The 18,202-nt window shown below is 41.9% G+C and overlaps 1 protein-coding gene across 3 annotated transcripts in view; it reads right to left on the bottom strand.

The window, feature by feature from the left end:
• HYDIN (HYDIN axonemal central pair apparatus protein) overlaps window positions 1-18,202 on the bottom strand; it is a 335,558-nt gene that overhangs the window by 5,075 nt on the left and 312,281 nt on the right. For all 3 annotated transcript variants that reach the window (XM_070612302.1, XM_070612303.1, XM_070612304.1), the window contains 6 exons: window positions 15,815-16,092; window positions 14,363-14,582; window positions 12,272-12,484; window positions 11,251-11,414; window positions 10,229-10,379; window positions 3,970-4,200 (listed from right to left, as the gene is read on the bottom strand). In XM_070612302.1, the coding sequence (XP_070468403.1) occupies window positions 3,970-4,200; window positions 10,229-10,379; window positions 11,251-11,414; window positions 12,272-12,484; window positions 14,363-14,582; window positions 15,815-16,092 (1,257 nt within the window). The remainder of the gene's footprint in view (window positions 1-3,969; window positions 4,201-10,228; window positions 10,380-11,250; window positions 11,415-12,271; window positions 12,485-14,362; window positions 14,583-15,814; window positions 16,093-18,202) is intronic.

Genomic DNA, 18,202 nt, shown 5'->3' with positions numbered 1-18,202 from the left:
TAAAAAGGAAGAAATGAAATGGTAATTATTTACAGATGATATGATTGTACATTTAGAAAATTTAAGAATCTATAATTAAAATTATTATTAATAAATGAATTTTATAAGATTGGGCACAAAGTCAATATTCAAAAATCAATTAGATTTCTACATGCTTGTAACAAATAGACAATGCAATCTTAAAAAGATGCCTTTTACAATAGCATTAAAATATGTAAAACCTAGAAGTAAATCTAACAAAGAGTAAGGCCTCAACATAGAAAACCAAAAAATGTTATTGAGAAAAATTAAAGACAACTTAAATAAATGGAGATTTGCTCATGGATTGGAAATCTCAAGATTGTAAAGATTTGAAGTCTTCCTATGATAGACAGGCTCCAGGATGGCCTCCAGTAATCCCCGCCTCCTAGTAGTCACACCCTTGTGTAGTCCTCTCCCGCACTGAACCAGAGTTGGTCTGTGTGACCACTAGTATATGGCAAAAGGGATGGCATGTCACTTCTGAGATTATGTGGAAAAAGACTGTGAATTCTGTCTTACTCGCCCTCTTTCTCCGCTGCTGTCTCAGTTTCTCTTAGATCTCTCACTGTAGAGGGAGTGAGCTGCCTTGTTGAAAGCAGCTCTGGGGGAAGCTCACATGGTGAGGAACTGAGGCCTCTGGCCAACAGGCAGCAAGGAACTAAGGCCTTTCCAACAAACACATGAGTGAGTTTGGAAGCAGTTTATCCAGCTCTAGTCAAGCCTTGAGATGACTAGAGTCCTGGCTGACTCTAATGTCATTTGAATGCTCAAAACCAAGTTACTGAAACTGCCTTCTAAGACAAAACCCTGGACCGAGAGAAACCTCTGAGAGTAGAAGCTATTTGACCATAACTGAGATACTAAAGCCAAAGGAAAAATAAAGCTTAGATTAAAGTGGAGAGGAGAAAAGGGAAAACAAATATTAAAAGTATAAAGTTGTATTAAAAAAAATTCGTAGTAATTACAGAAGAGAGAACCTTGGATATATGAAGCTATGAAAGATATCCTGGACCAGCTTTTCCTTCTAAGAGCATGGAAAAACTTCACATGAGCAACAGAAAAGGGGTAGCAAAGTGTATAGTGAGCAGAATAATATTGCTATAGACAAGGAAGACATGGCAGGAAGAGATCTCTACAAAACTAAGAGAAAGAAACAGAACAGATAAGATGAAGAGAAAGCACAGGGTAACACATAAAGATAAATATTACTATTTACATTAAATATAAATGATGTAAATGCTCTGGTGAAAAGTAAGGATTGCTAGACTGGATTAAAAAATGAAATGCATCTCATCTGTTTATAAGAGGCAAATTTAAATTATAAGGATACAGAAAGGTTGAAAATATGTTGATTTAAAAAAAAACATACCATGCAAATATTAACCAAAAGAAAGCGGTATTAATATTAGACAAAATAGACTTTAAGGGAAAAGCATTACTTGAGACAAAGAAGATGACTTCATATTGGAAAGAGTTTCAAGTCACCAGAAAGATATTATAATTTTTATTTAACTAGCAACTAGCTTCAAAGTATATAAAGCACTACAAGGATAAACAGACAAATCCACAATCATAGTACAATACTCTAGCATACTCTCTTAAAACTGACCAAACAAGCAGACAAAAATAACTGTAAGGATGTAGAAAACTGTACATCCAAATGGCAAACACATTCTTTTCAAAAATAGATAAGAGGATTTTTAAAAAAAGACCATATATTTGGTCATAAAGCAAGTGTAAACAAATTCTAGAGACTGAAATAATCTGGGATATATGCTCTGACCACAAAATAATTTAAAAAGTGATAACCAGAAAAACCCACATTTGGAAATTAAGAAACTTCAAATAACCCATGAATTGAAAAAGAAGAATTAATAATAATGAAAATCAGAACAGTTTTGAACTTAATGAGAAAAAATACTGCATATAAAAATTTGTGGGCTGCAGCTAACGCAGTAGTTAGATGGAGATTTATAATCTTAAATGTATATCATAGAAAATAAAGAAGACTAGAGGTTAATGCACTGAGCATTCATCTTAGAAATTAGATGAAGTGCTAGTAACCCAAAGGAAGCAGAAGGAAAGAAATAATAAAGAGCAGACATTAAGCACCTAGAAAGCAACCATTCAATAGAGAGTACCAACAAGGACAAAAGATGCTTTTTGAAAAAAATAATGTTGAGAAACCTCTAGCAAGATGGATCAAGCAAAAAGGCACAATAACCAATATTAGAAATGAAAAAGGGGGCATCTCATAAAAAAGGTAATAAGAGGATATCAACAATGTTATACCAATATTTTAACTGTATGGGTGAAATGGACATGATCTTATTACGGACTCAAGAAGAAACAGAAAATCTAAATAGTTCAATAACCCATTAAAGGAATTAAGTCAGCAATAGACAGTCTTCCCACAAGGGAAACACCAGGTCTCAGTGGCTTCATCTGGGAGTCCAAGGAAGACATAATTTCAATCTTTTATAAACTCGTTCACAGTATTGAGAAAGAGAGAAAATCCCCGACTCTTTTTGTATGACAAGCAAACCGACACCCCAACTGGACGAAGAGTGTGGGAAGGGAAATTGTGGTCCATTCCCACTCCTGAAAAGAGAGGCAAATCTCTTACACAGACTGTTACCCAGCTGAAATCGATCTGTTTGTAAAAGGGAAATGGAGATCTCAAGGAATTGTCAGTTTATCAGGAGTTTATCAGATTGGTAAACTTTAAAAAATCTGACAATCCCAAGGGTTGGTGAACTCTCATTACTGATTGGCAATCATCTACTGACTGGCCAATGAAGGCATGCACACCCTATGACCCATGATTCTACCCCTAGGTGTACGCCGTGGAGAAACATATGCACGTGTACAACAGGAGGGAACTTGTGCAAAAAGATCCATGGCAGCGTTTCTCATGATAGCCAAACGCCAAAACCAACACAAATGTCTGGCCACAGGAGAGTGGATATTAAACTTGTGTATAGTCATATGACGGGATATTCAATAGCAGTGAAGATGAAGGAACCGTAGCTGCATGCAACAGCACAGATGACTGTCACAATACACAATATTGAGCAAAAGAAATAAAACATTAAAGAATGTATAGAGGAGTATTTCTTTATCACAAAGTTCAAAAACAGGCAAATCTAAACTATATTGCTTAAAAGCAAGAAATGCTATTATAAAATACGGATACTGGTAACATTTAGAGGGGAGGGAGGGAGGGTGTGGTGACTGGAGAGAGAGGTCTCTGGCGTTGTGGCAGTTTTTTATTTCTTGGCCTGGGTCTTGGTTATACAGATACTTATTTCATAATAGTTTGTTTGAACAAACACGTTTATACGTATGGAGTGGGAGTGCAGGCCGGACAGGCTGAAGCTGGGAAACTGATGCGATTTGGACGGAATGTGGACAGTGAGAGGTTGGAGCAATTAACTGATGAAAAGGAAATTTATCTTCCCATCAGTGTGTAATTCCAGGCCGTGTCCTCTCAACCAGTCAGAGGTTTCTTGTGCATCCTTCCTGAAGTGGTCTAGGTATAAACGAGCATGTGTATGTCAGTGTGTGTGAGTGTGTTGTACACTTGATACACTATTATGTACCTTGCTTTCCTTTTCACCAAATGTATTCTGTTACTTTTACAATTAGGAAAAACAAGAAAAATATTTTAACTTTGAACAAGGCAAACAAACACATAATAGAGACAAGCGTTATAAATAAGTCCCTTTTACGCATCTGAACCAAAGCTCTTCCATGCCCCTAGTTTACGTGTGGACTTGGGCAGTAGAGGAAAGGAGAGAACAGGAGTGTGACTGATCCTTTGTCCCCTGCCTTCCCGACCAGCGCCAGGCCTGGCCCAACCTCAGGGACACAGAATGTGGATCCAGAGGACCCGTAGGCAGGGCCTCTATCCCAGATCTCAGGGGGCCCCTGCAGTCAGGACTGTACCTCGGAGTTGGCAGGCACCACAAACTGGGAGGGCAGGCTGATGTCGGGCACCCTGCATTCCGTGGAGAAGGTCACCAAGTAGGGCAGAGGGTTCTCCACCTTGATGGAGGCTGACGTGCTCTGCCGGACGGGGCTCACCATCTCGATGGTTTTGATGGCGCCTGAGGGGATGACCCTGAAACTCACCGTGAAGAATAAGAACTCGCTGGTCACCTCGTTTCGGAAGATCACCTGAGGTCACAGGGAGAGCGGGAGGAAGCAGGGCAGAGTAGAGGGGTTAGCCGAGGTCCTCTGCCGTCTACAGGAGCTCCCTCTCTCCCTCAGCCATGCCTGGGTACATGAAGTCCAGGTGCCAGGCTGACACGGGCCTCCCAGCCCATCTGAAACTCTACCAGCCAGCCTTTCTCTTCAGGTATTCTGCTCTGGCTCCCCTCCGGTAAGCGATTATTAAATAGGCTGGGTTTGTGTTAGAAGAGGCTAGAGCAGCACAGTCTAGTGCTGAAGGTGATGGTGTCCCCACTGGGGACAGCTGACTGGCCCTAGAGAACAAGTAAGACCTCAAGAGGTTCATGTTGTAGGGGGCTTCACTGCTATTCCTGTTGCTGCTGGAAAAGTTGATGATGATGATGATGATGATGATGATAATGGTATCTAACCCTTAATGAATGATTACAGTATGCCAGGTACTATAGGTACTTACTTAATTCACACAATTTGTAGGCAACATTACTATTTCTCTGACCATCTTTTTTTTTTTTAAAGATGAGGAAACTGAAACTTAGCAACGTTAAGTATCTTGCCCAAGGTCACATGCAGAGAAGTGTCAGAACCAGAATTTGAACCCAGGTTGGTCTGACTCCAGAGCTCTCACGTGTGACTGCAACATATTGTCCCCTCACCCTGAAGCTGAGTTGTTGATAAGCTGCTCACCTTAGTAAGTTCTTTTCCCAGCTGACCAATGACGTCGAGCATCTTCTTCTGTGCTTATTGGTCATCACATATCTACTTCTGTGAAGTAGAGTCTGTTCAAGTCTTCTGCCTTTTTTAATACTTTGGGTTGTTTATCTTATCATTATTAGGCAGTAATAGTTCTGTACATATCTAGCTTTTTGCTTTCAACCTCCTCCTGTCTTTAGCTTTAGAGTGCTTCTGACACCCTCTGTCTTTTAATGGGAGTGTTTAGTCTTTTACATTTAAAATATTATTTATATGTTTGGGTTGAAGTCTGCCTTCTTGCTAGTTCTTTTCCATTTGTCCCTTTTAGTTTTTCAGTACTCTGTTGCTACTTTCCTGCCTTCTTGCGGATCAATATGTAATCTTTTGGAATAGTATCTTATTTCCTCTACTGGCTTCTTAGCTATATTTTTAAAAGATTTGTAGTCGTTTCTCTAGAGCTGACAACATGAATTTTTAACTTACCAAAATCTATTTAGTCAGTATTTTATCAATTCCCCCTTTACAACTGAGCTTTTATGCTTCCTGCCTCTTATTTCCCACTTCACAAATGTCATAACCTTCCTGATGTATAATTCCACCCCATCTTTTGTGTTTTCATTGTCATATCTTTTACATCTACACACATATGAACATCCACTTTACAGTATTGTATTTGCTATAAATTCTCAGTTGTCTTTTAAATAAACTTCTAAGAATAAAAAAAATATATTTTTATATTTACCTACTTATTTGCCTTTGCTTTTGGTGAGGAAGACTGGCCCTGAGCTAACATCTGTGCCAATCTTCCTCTGTCTTGTATGTGGGTTGCCATCACAGCATGGCTCGATGAATGGTGTAGGTTCATGCCTGGGATCTGAACCTGAGAACCCCAGGCTGCTGAAGCAGAATGCGCCGAAGTTAACCACTATGCCACTGGGCCGGCCCCTTAGTTATCATTTTTAATGCTTCTCTTTCCTTCCAGTAGACCCAGGTTTCCATCTGGTATCATTTCCCTTCAGTCTGAAGAGAACCTATTAGCATGTTATGCAGTAATGCAAGTCTGCTGGCAATGAATTCTCTCATGTTCTTTTTTTCTGAAAATGTCTATTTGACCCTCAATTTTAAAGGATATTTTCAGTGAATAAAGAATTCTAGGTTGGTAGTTTCTTTTTCTTTCAGCACTTTGCAGATGGCTTTTATTATTTCTGAAGACAAGTGAGTGGACATTTTTGTTGTTGTCGTTTATATAGCAGATTTTTTCTCTGGTTGTTTTAAGCTTTTCTCTTTATTATTGAGTTTTAGCAGTTTTACTATGATGTGCACAGGCACAGTTTTCTTTTAGTTCTTGAACATGTTTATAAAAGCTGCTTTGAAGTCTTTGTCTGCTGAATCCAACATCTGGCCCTTCTTGGAGTCAGTTTTCATTGACTGCTTTTTTCCTGACTATGGATCACCTCTTCCTGCTTCTTCACAAGTCTAGTAATTTTTGTTTGTGTTCTGGACACTTTTAATGGTCATTGTAGAGATTCTGGATTCTGTTATCTTCCTCAAGAGTGCTGATTTTATTCTAGAAGGCAGTTCAATCACTGATTTACCACCTTAGCCTTTTGTAGGAATGATTTTAAATTTTGTTAGAGCACATTTGTGGAAAGCTCAAGGTGTTTCTCAAGACCTTGCAACTTGGTGGGATTCAATCTTCAAATTTTGTCCTGCCTGTGGACCATGTAGGTGCTTAGTTTTAGGCTTTTTAAGGGCTGGTACACAGAAGGTCTTATCTTAAGGGTCTTTCTTCTGGGCTTTCTGGTATTTCAGCTGGATTCCTAGGATGTTAATGAGATGTCAACACAATCTCTCCATTCTGGCTGGGCCAGACCTCCAATGTTCCCTGGCGCTGATTAATGTATTGTACTTTTGTTCCTTTATCAACCTCAAAGCAGCTGCTCTCTGGTAAGTCTCATGTAGTCTCACCCTGTGCTTGTGCAGTCCAACCCTCAGCCAAGGACTTTGAGGGGAATGCTCATACAGGTTCTTGTTTCCTCCCCTTCCATGCACTGCTCCCTCCTCTCTGGTGCCCTACGCTGTAGAGACCAGCTATTTCAACTGCACCAAACTCTAATTTCTGCCTCCTCAGTTCACTGGGGCTACTGTGCTTTGCTCAAACTCTAAGCCACTGCACTGCAGTCAGGAAATCATCCCCAGGTACAGAGCCAATCATGGGGACTCATCTCATAAGTTTTCCTTCTCTCTGATGGATTGTAGTATTGTGCTGCCTGTTGTCCAATGCCTGAGAAGACTTGCCTCAGAGATTTTGTCCAGTTTTATGGTTCTTTATGGTGGGAGGTCTAGTTTCTCCATCATAACCAGAAGCAGAAGTGCTTTTGATTTTTAAAAAACTTTTTTGTTGTTATTGTTAGTTTTAATACATATTACTGTAAAGAGATTCTGTCATCTGGGTTCACTGTCATTTTTACTCAAAAGTCTTTACACTTACATTTTAATACATATGTTTACTTACATTTTTCTGTTCATATGTACAGTTTATTAGTAACTCTATTCTCTCCCTACCCTTCTGTGTGAATGAGAAAACATGTCTTATTTCCCCATTTGCTTCCAACTGAATGAGAAAATTTTTTTCATTGCCTTATTTTATTCCTCCCCTTGCTATTTCCTATATCGAGGTCATATGAAATATTTATTTCAGATTGCTTTTCAGTAATTATTTGAAAGTACCTATCAATTTAATTTTGATTATTTGTTCATTGCATTCTTGTACTTTCCTCTTAGATTCATTTACTTACTTTTAAAATTTTGCTAATACAAAAACTTTTAATTTTGTACTTCTTTCAGACAGGGACTGTGTATATGGCTGGGTTACTTTGAATCCTTGCATATTTAAAAATGTCTATTTTGCCCTCATATAGTTTTGTCTGGAGAAAGAGTTCTAGATTTAAAATCATTCTGACTAAATAGTTTGAGTAGTTTACTCCGTTGCTTCTTGTATTCAGTGTTGCCACGAGAAATCTCATGTTATCATGATTATTATTGCCTTTTATTTTCTCTAGAATCACTTAGGACTTTCTCTTTTATCCTAGTTTTCTGCAATTTTGTTCTCATGTATTTAGATGTGAGTCTTTTTTTTCATTCACCCTGTTTGGCAACTTAATGGGTCCTTTCAATGAGAACACTCAGTCTATCTCAAATAGCCCTGGAAATTTTTCTTCAATTATTTTGTAGAATACTCTCTGCCTTCTATTATCTTGTGTTTCTATTTCAAGAGCTGTTATTAGATAGATATTAGAACTTCTTGATTTATATTTTATGTCTCATACTGCCTTTCATTCTTTTTTTTGCAACAGGTTTATTGAGATACAATTCACATACTACATAATTCACCCATTTAAAGTGTACAATGTAGTGTTTTTTAGCATATTCACAAAGTGGTGCAACCATCACCTCAATCCGTTTTAGAAGCTTTTCATCACCCCCAAAAGAAACTCTCTACCCATTAAGAATCATTCTCTATATCCTCTTAGTCCCTCCCCTCTAGCCCTAGGCACCACTAATCTACTTTCTGTTTCTATAGACTTGCCTATTCCGGACATTTCATATACGTGAAATTGTACAATATGTGGCCTTGCATGAGTGGCTTTGTTCACTTAGCATAATGTTTTCAAGGTTCATCCATGTATTGCATGTGTCAGTACTTTATTTCCATCTTTTTATATTGCCAAATAATATTCCACTGTATTTACCCATTCGCCAGTTGATGGACATTCCGGTTGTTTCCATTTTTTGGCTCTTATGAATAATGCTGCTATGGACATTTATGTACAGGTTTTTGTGTGGACATGTGTTTTCATTTGTCTTGGATATATCTAGGAATGAAATTACTGAATCATACGGTAACCCTATGCTTAACCATTTGAGGAATTGCCGCACTGTCTTCCAAAGCAGCTGCACCCTTTACACTCCCACTAGCAGTGTATGAGGGATCAGATTTCTCTACACCCTCACCAACACTTGTTATTATTTCCTTTCATTCTTGTCATTTCTTTGTGCTTATGTGCTAGAGTCTGGTGCTATTACTCAGCTCTATCTTCTAGCTTACTAATAATCTCTTCCTCGGAGTCCACTACACTATTCAGCCTTCGTCTATGGTTTTCTATCCAAATAGTCTATTTTTTCATTTTCAGGGTCTCTAATTGATTCTCTTCCACAATGGCCTGTTCTTATTTCATGGGTATGATTATCTTCCTTTATTCCATCGAGATATTATTAATAGTCAATAAAAATCTTCTGTTTGCTATAATAGCTCTTTCATCTCAGGGATTCTTATTTGTTGAACTGATATTCTATTTTGTGGTGGCTTTTTGTTTTCTTCAGATGTTTCATGATTCCTTGGTTTTAAGGTTCTCTGTTAGTCTGTCTGTGAATGCGATCTGAGTGGAGTGGGCTATCCCAGTGATTGCAGGAGAGGAGATGACACTCTGTGGGGTGGGTTTTGCCAGTATCTCCTCTGGAGTGGGGAGATGTGTTCCAAGATTCTTGGGGTTTTTCTTCACTTTAAAATCTTTCCCTAATTGATTCCATCCTCCATCATAACTTCAAATACTATCTGTAAATGGGTCATTCCCATATGAGATCTTCAACCCTGACCTCTCCTGTGGGCTACTGAGCCATATATGCTCCTTTTCTTCAAAGCACTTATCTCATGCTGGAATTATACATTGATAGTGCAATTATTTGATTAATGTCCATCTCCCTTCACCAGACTGTGTGTTCCATGAGAACAGATACTGTGCCTATTTTTGATTATTGCTGTGTTACCAGAACTTAGTATAGTATATGGCATACGTGCTCAATAGATACTTGTTGAACTAATGAATAAATTAGGAGAAACAGCTCATGTATGAAAGACCCTGTGGTGTCTTGGAGTAGATGGCTCTGAGTGGAATCCTGGCCCTGATGTTACTAGCTGTGTATGTTGAGTGCTGGACGCTCTATAAACAGCGGAAAATGGCATCTTTCATTATTGTGGTCTGGCGTTTGCTGGTTCAGTGTTACCTACTGCTTAAGGATTTTCATGATTCTGCTGCTTTTGAGTCTTGACATGGGCCTATTTGATGGCTGGTTGGCCTTGCAATCTGGTCTCATCTTAAAGAGGCTGGGAATCCTGAATGCTTTTGCCAGGTCACTCTAAATGGTCAGCCCAGCAAGATAAAGACAGGCTGTGGGAGGGCATCTTCACTCCCTAACACCAGGATTGTCAACCTAGGGGTCAAAACTTCAGAGTTCCAAGGCAGTGCCTTTAACATGTGGATACCTTTGCAGTGTATAGTCCTTCCTTGTGGGAAAAGAAATTCAGCTTGTAGTCTTTCTTGGAGCCAGACAGTACATCAATGTAATCAAGACCCTTCAAGGTGACACTTAGGTCTGGCTTCTCTGGTTTCAACATTTCCACAATGACCCGGAATCTGGGGGAGCACAGGAGTACAAGAAGAGAGGTTAGAGAAAATGAGATTGTTTGCCCGCATGAAAGAAGGAAAGGTGCTAGCTCTACTCTTGATTTTATGGAAAGAACATGGGTCCATGGTTCTAGTCTGTCAATGACAGTAACTACCATTTATTGACCACCTATTATGTGCTAAGTACTGAGTCAGTGCTCTGCATGTATTACAGGCATTTAAACCTCATCAGGTCTGTAGGAGGTGGATATCATTATCATCTCCATCTAACTAATAAGGAAATAGAGGCCAAGAGAAGAAAGATAACATGCTCAGGTAACATGAATCGTTATTGGTTGAGCTAGGATAGAAACTTAGGTCTGGGCCTTTATTCACTATGCCAAGCAAGGAGCTTTCACTAAGTTATACCTCTTCTCCCAGGCTTTGGCTCTTTCTCTGTAAAAGGAGGGGGCAAGACGGGTTGTCCTCAAGCTCCTCTAGTCCTTACATTCTACTTTACTCTTACTGCAAATGCAAGATACAGGGGCGTCCTTCTCTGGCCAGTAGCTTAGGTGATAAGACAGAGCACTCAATAATAACAACCATGATGATAGTTTTGATTATAGGAATAACAGCTAATATTGATTGAGTACTTATTTTGTGCCAGGCACTGTTCTAGGAGATTTACAAGTAATCAGCCATTCATAGATAGCTCTCAACAGGAGAATCTTTCTGGAGTCTTAGAGTTCAGGCAATGCATGACCACATCAAGGAACTTCGTCTCTCACTATTTTAGCCCCCCAGTGTCCTCTAGAGGCCCTGACCAGGGGAAGGGTCAGACTAGACAATGGAAGTCTTCCCTCTGTCTCCCCCACCCTGACCCCTTGCCCCACTCACTCACCTCTGGGGCTTGTTCAGCCAGTTGGCGATTGGCAGGAGCTCAGTGTAGGGCGTCTTACAGGGCACTTCACGGAAAATATTGGCCACGGCTTTGGGGAGCTCAGAAGTCCCATGCAGGGCATATAGCCAGCCAGTGCCATCTGGGAGGGGGAAGAAGAGGGTGCCCTAAGGAGAAGAAGAAATATGGTCAGAATGACACAGAGGGTCGTTTTTTTAGGTACCTCTCAGGAGTGACACAGAATTAACAGAGGCTTTGCAAATAAGTGTAACACTTTAGGAAAGCAGCTTGGTAATACGTTTCAAGAGTCATAAAAATGTTCATATGTATTTGAACCAGGAATCCCACCCCAGGGAACTTACTGAAGAAAAATCCCTCCAGAGGAAAAAAGTTTCATATATACATACACATACATATTAGAACCATTGATGAAAATTTGGAGATAAACATTCAACAACTGGGGAGTGTGAAATAAATTATGGAACTCTCATTCAATGAAATATTAGGCAATCCTTAAAAAATCATTACCACGAAGACCACATAATTAAACAGAAAAAAGCTCAGGATATAACGTAAAGTGAAAATAAACAGGATGCAAAATTGGGTATGTTATGATGGCAGCTATGGCTCTATGTGAATAAGGATTGGTGGTGAAGAGAGAAGAAAACTTCATTTTTCTTTAGGGTGGAAGATTGTGGCTTCTTTTCTTTTTTGATTTGTATTACAGTAACTATATATTTGTACAATTAAGCTAAATATTAATTGCTTGATGCTCAGTCCAGGACTCCATTTCAGAACTGAGCCCCCGGTTCCAAGAGATCCGCCTATACATGAAACATACGGACAAAAAGGCAAGCTTTGGGCTTGATAACTGGCATGCTTCTCCATTGTTCCACATGATTTAGGGGGTCCCCTCTTGCTCTAACATTCTCTAAGCTCTCAAACTCTGTCTCCTAACCTTGCTCACACAAGCCCTCCCTCCCACCATGCCAGGAAACTTATGGGGGGTGGGAGCTCAGCCTACCTGATGCTTGCGGTTCTCCAAGTTCATAGTGCGGGGCTTGTAGGTAATCTCATAGGGCTTGTTTTGCTGATGGGGCTCCAGCGTGATGAACTCAGGCCCCTCCCAGTGCTCGCCCTCAAAGACGGGGTGCAGATTCCAGGTCTGGTTGGTGCGGTTCGAAAGCAGGATGGTCTGCGTGTGCTTGGAGCGCACCTGGCAGGTGAAATTCACCACCTGGAAGAAAATGGGCACCTCACGCAGGCAGTGGACTTTACAGATCTGAAGTTCAACGGAAAGGTTCGTGCTGGAGATACATATTTGGGAATTGTCAGTATAGTAATGTTTTCTTAAAGGCCAAGAAACTGGATGAGATCATCAAGAAGTAAGTGTACTTAGAGAAAAGAAGGAATTTAAGGACTAATTCCCGAGGCACACTCCAAAGTTAAGAAGAATCAGAAAAGGAGATGAGAAAGAGCAGCTGATGAAATAGGAGGAAAACTGGGAGTGGTGGTATCCTGGAAGCCATGTGAAGGACGTGCTTGAAGGAGGAGTGACTTGTTCAGGGTGTTAAGTGCTATCGACAGGTCAAGTAAGATGAAGGGTGAGAACTGGCCATTGAATTTAGCAACGTGGACAGCGTGGTATGGATGTAAAGAGAGTCAAATAGATCAATGAACAAGGATAGAGTTCAGCGATAGACCCACGCATACACGATCAATTGGTTTTTGACCAAGGTGCAAACGCAATTTAGTGGAGAAAGGATAATTTTTTCAACAAATGGTGCTGGAACAACTGGACATCCATACACACACACACAAAAATAAATTTTGATCCATATCTTGCACTACATGTGAAAATTAACTCTAAATAGATTGAAGATATAAATGTAAAACTTGTGTCTTAAATACATAAAGAGCTCTCAAAAGTCAGTAATAAGAAAACAAACAACCCAATTAAACAGACACTTCAACAAAGAAGATATCTAGATGGCAGACGAGTACTTGAAAAGAGGCTCAGCATCATTAGTCATTAGGGGAATGCAAATTGAAAACCACAGTGAGATACCACTACATATCTATTAGAATGTCTAAAATTAAAAAAGCTGACCATATCAAGTGTCAGCAAGGATGTGACACAAGTGGAAATGTCAGACATTGCTGGTGGGAATGTGACATGAGACAACCACTTTGGAAAACAGTTTGGTAGGTTCTTAAAAAGGTAAACATATACCTACTCCATGACCCAGCCATTCCACTCCTAGGTATCTACCCAAGAAAACGAAAGCATATGTTCTTGCCAAGACTTGTCCATACATGTTCATAGCATACTGCATGACTCCATTTACATACATTCGTTTTTTTTAAAGATTGGCACCTGAGCTAACATCGATTGCCAATCTTTTTTTCCTTCTTCTTCTTATCCCCAGAGCCTCCCAGTATATAGTTGTATATTGTAGTTGTGAGTGCCTCTGGTTGTGCTATGTGGGGCGCCACCTCAGCATGGCCTAGTGAGTGGTGCTATGTCCACGCCCAGCATCTGAACTCGCAAAACCCTGGGCTGCTGAGGTGGAGCGTGTGGACTTAACCACTTGGCCACAGGGCCGACACCCATAACATTCTTGAAATAACAAAATTACAGAGATGGAGATGATGTGTCATTTTTACCATAAGCAATGTTGCCAGGATCACAGTTGAGAATGTGCTGTTAGGTTTCTAGGAACAGGGCTAGCAGAGGGTTAACCCAAGGCCATTACTATGTTTTTAACGATAGAGAGGGACAAAGGTATTCATTCTTTACTCACGGAGCTTATAAAAGAATTTGATCTAGCCAGAGCTGTCAATTAAAGCTATCTTGAGAATATAATGCTTGAGTTGAGAGCTGAAGAATGAATAGGAATTAACTAAATGAAGTGGGGAAAATGAAGACTCCAGCAGTGGGAATAGCACAGGCAAAGGCCCTGTGGTGGGAAAGAGCAGGTCTGAATGTTTGATGTGGGAACTGAGGACTGTTTAAACAGAGCCAATTGTTTCTAGAAGGCCTGGCTGAGTTCACTTGTGGTGCTTGCTGGGCCCACTCTGGCCCCTGGCCCGTCCCTGGGCAGCATCTACTGACCTCTTTTATTGCAGGTGGTCCCACGCAGACTCCAGAGAGGGTTAGGCTCAGAGGATTGCCTCCCTGGATGAAGCAGAGTAAGTTTTTATAGAGACTCTCCTTGCCCACCTCGGTGGGATGGTAGACCACTTCGAAAGAAACCTCCATGCCTGCAGTGATATAGCCTTCTTCTGGGCTGATGGAGAAATGAGGCTCACATTTTCCGGCATCCCATTTAAACCTTTTCCAAGACAAAAGGAGGCAAGGAAGACAGTTTACTAATATCCTGGAGGTGTCCTCAATGCTGCTGAGAACAGAGGCTTTGCCTGCACTTCTAGTTGGAGGTTCACCCCCCTGTGCACTCCCCAGGGCCCTGGAGCCTGGGAGAAGAAAGATCACCAGGCAAAGCAGAGGCAGGTGGGGACAAGAGTCAGGTCCCTCCCAGGTAAGATGACTCGGCTCCTTCTCAGAGCTGAGCAGGGAGGGAAGTGGCTGCATCTTCTCTTATGGCTGCCACAAGTGACACATTGGGGAACATGAAGTAGGCTAGGACTAGAACCCTCCAGAGACCGGGGCCTTAACCACTTCCCACACTGCCTCTCAGTCAGATCCAGGAGGTGGAGATGATCCCTTCACTTGAGAATTGTACTGGCTCTTGGTTTTGGGATCTGACGGCCCTGTGTGGTCATCCCTTGGTGATCTGGCACTTGGTCTGGGCAGGGACAGAGGGTGGATGGTGCAGATCAGTGCTTCCAGTGCCAGGGCCACCATACTGCACCCTCAAGGTGCTGTTCTCACTGACGTCTATGTGAAGGGTGCCCCCTGCAGGTGTGCAGTGTGCAGACTGCACAGCTGTGACAGCATGCCCGAGTAATGACAGGGGTGGGCACCTGCCAGCAAGAGGGAAGAGCCTTGGATGGAGAGCTGCTGTAGATATACCTGGCTTCTAATCCCATCTTTCTCACTTCCTGGCTGACCACAGGCAAGTCACTTAATCTCTTTGGGCCTCAACTTCATCTGTGAAATAGGGACAATATAGTACCTGCCTTAGAAGGTCCTGGGATAATGAAATGGGATATTCTATGTAAGAATGCTCAGCATTGCACCTACACACTGTAAGTTCTTGCTAAATGCATTATTTTGGAAAAGTTACTTCATTTCTTTGCACCTCAACTTTCTCATCTGTAAAATGGATCAGTCATAGTATCGGTCTCCTAGAACTGTTGTTTGGATTAAATGAGATGAGCCATGTAAAGGGCATATAGCAGGCACGGAGCAAATGGTCTCTACCATATTAATTTAGATCACATGGCAGTTGCGATCACCCTGGCGAGGTCACTGCTGTCACATCTTAAGGGAAGGGAGGGGAAACAAATAAAAAGTCTTGTAAAACAAGGTCTATTCCAAATCCAGGGCAAATCCAGGGTCAGAGAGCTGTGCTCCAGCCTCAGAGTGGGGGTGCCACTCTCTTACCTTGCACCCACATCGCCCGTGTTCAACATGAGGACGCGACGTGTAGCTCGTGTCTGATACACCACTGGTCCAAACGGAAGATGGTCTTGGTCCAGGGAGATCTCCAGGGCCTGGCAGCAGCCGCTGAGAAGGAAGAGGGGGCGCAGGAGCCCCATGCATTCCATGAACACCTCCTCGGAGAAGGGAGGGATACGCTTCTTCGGGGCAAAGATGACTTCCAACTTCCGGACTTCTTTGGGCTTCAGAGTGATGTTGTGGAATGGTATCAAGGTGACGACCTGGACAAAATGACAATGAGACTCAGCAGCTGAGGGCAAAGGGGCTTCTGAGAGAGGCCTCCATTGCTGGAGGTCTTGCTGCTGGGGCTGTAACAGCCCAGGGGTCAAATCTGACTTCTGCCCTCTATTACCAACTGTGTCATCTTTTGTAAGTTATTTGAACTTCCCATGACTTACTCTATGGTGGAGATTCGGAGCATCTGTATCAAATGTGTGGCACATAATAGGCATTTAATAAATGTTAATTCTCTTTCCAATCCCTTGTAAATATCCCCTACTCTCTGGTGGAGGAAATAGTTAGAGGAAATAGAACACACTCAGCGCTCTGGTGTTTTCTCAAGGAGCGCTCCCTGGGCACCCGCATCACACTTTCCCTGGTTGAAATGCAGATTCCCGGGTCCTGCCCCAGGCCCACTGACTCAGCCTCCTTGGGAGAGCTTGGACCTTGCATTTTCAAAAGTGCCCTGGGTGACTCATGTATTTTAAAGTTTGAGAACCACTGTTTGAATTTGTATGGTATTCTCTTTCCCCTTTGTCCTGGTAAAAATCAAATCAAAATCAACTTTAAGGAAACCAAGCCCTGTTTCATCCATGAGCTCCCTTTGGTGCAGAGTGCAAAGCAGTCACCACCAAGTAGACTGTGGCAGCAGGGAGTGAGCTAACAGGCTGAGAAGCTGCCGTAGGAAAGTGATTTTAGAGACTTCTCAAAACACAATGATGTTGGAAGTGAAGCCCAGGGTGATGGTGTTGGCACAGGTCACTCTGACAGCTTTGCTCTGGTTACCCAAAGAGGTAGAATTGGTACAGCCAAACTGTTAGGGGCCCCAGCCCACTGGAACTAAGGACTTTAGTTTGGATTAATGAGGAAAGGAAAGCAATAAGCTTGCCTTCTTTCTCTGGGATGCAAAGTGGGCACAGTGGGGTCCTGGGATGAGATGCCCACTGGGTCTCTGCTTTGGCCAGCCTCTCACAGCCAATTTTTCTGTCTCCTGCAATCCCCATGTGGTCCACAGCGCTCCCACCACACTGACTCACATCTAGGTTTTCAAAAGAACTGACACTTTCCGGCTTATATACCTTTGCCTGCCAGAAACACCCCTCCCCAATCTGTCTGCCTGAGAGCAACCTCTTCATCCTGGAAAACTCAGTACAGACCTCTCTCCACTGTGAGGCCTTCTGGGGTCCCCACCCCTCTGAGCAGCCGCCTCCAGATTTATACCCTGCCTCTGCACTTTCTAGGCTGTCCTGGGGTTGTTTATGTGTCTGTGACCCCAAAAGATTGTGAACTTCACCAGACCAAAGTCTAAGTTATATCCTTGCTATGGACTGAATTGTGTCCCCCAAATTCATATGTGAGTGGTATTTGGAGATGAGGCCTTGAGAGGTAATTAGATTTAGAAGATATCGTGAGAGTGGGACCCTCATGATGGCATTAGTGCCCTTATAATAAGAGGAAGAGACACCAGAGAGCTCCATCTCGCTCTTTGCCACGTGGGGATGCAGCGAGAAGGTGGTCGTCTGCAAGCCAGGAGAAGAGTCCTCACCAGAAACTGACCATGCTGGCACCCTGATCTCAGCCTTCTAGCTTCCAGAACTGCAAGAAAATAAATGTCTATTGTTTAAGCCACCTAGTCTACAGTATGTTGTTATGGCAGCCCAATCTGACTAGGACACACCTTTATATATCCAGCACCTTGCACATATTTACTGAGTAAACATAAGAATAAATCAAATGAAGGAATGGATACGGTTCATCCTTGGGATGAAACACATTTGGTCCATTTTCAAAGGGCCGCCCAAGCTGATAGATTGTAAGATGCGTAGCAGGCAGCCAGGACTGGTAGCTTCTCTATCCAGGGAACTCGAGGACGTGGATTTGGCAAGAGCATGCTTCTTTCACACAGCTGATAGGAGTGTAAAAGGGGATGACCTTTCAGGGGGCAGATTGGTGACGTGTATTGAAACACACTCTTCCTTTTGGTCCAACAAGCCCGCTTCTAGGAATTTGTCTTAGGTAGAGAGTCATAGATGAGCACAAAGTTTTGTTTACACGGATATTACAATGTTGTTTATAACATAAAAAATTGGAAACACCTGAAATGAGCAAAAA

Source organism: Equus przewalskii, chromosome 3 (genome assembly GCF_037783145.1).
Source record: "Equus przewalskii isolate Varuska chromosome 3, EquPr2, whole genome shotgun sequence".
NCBI classification, from domain to species: domain Eukaryota; kingdom Metazoa; phylum Chordata; class Mammalia; order Perissodactyla; family Equidae; genus Equus; species Equus przewalskii.
The sequence above is the reverse complement of the archived record's forward strand: the minus strand, read 5'-3'. Positions and strand labels throughout refer to the sequence as shown.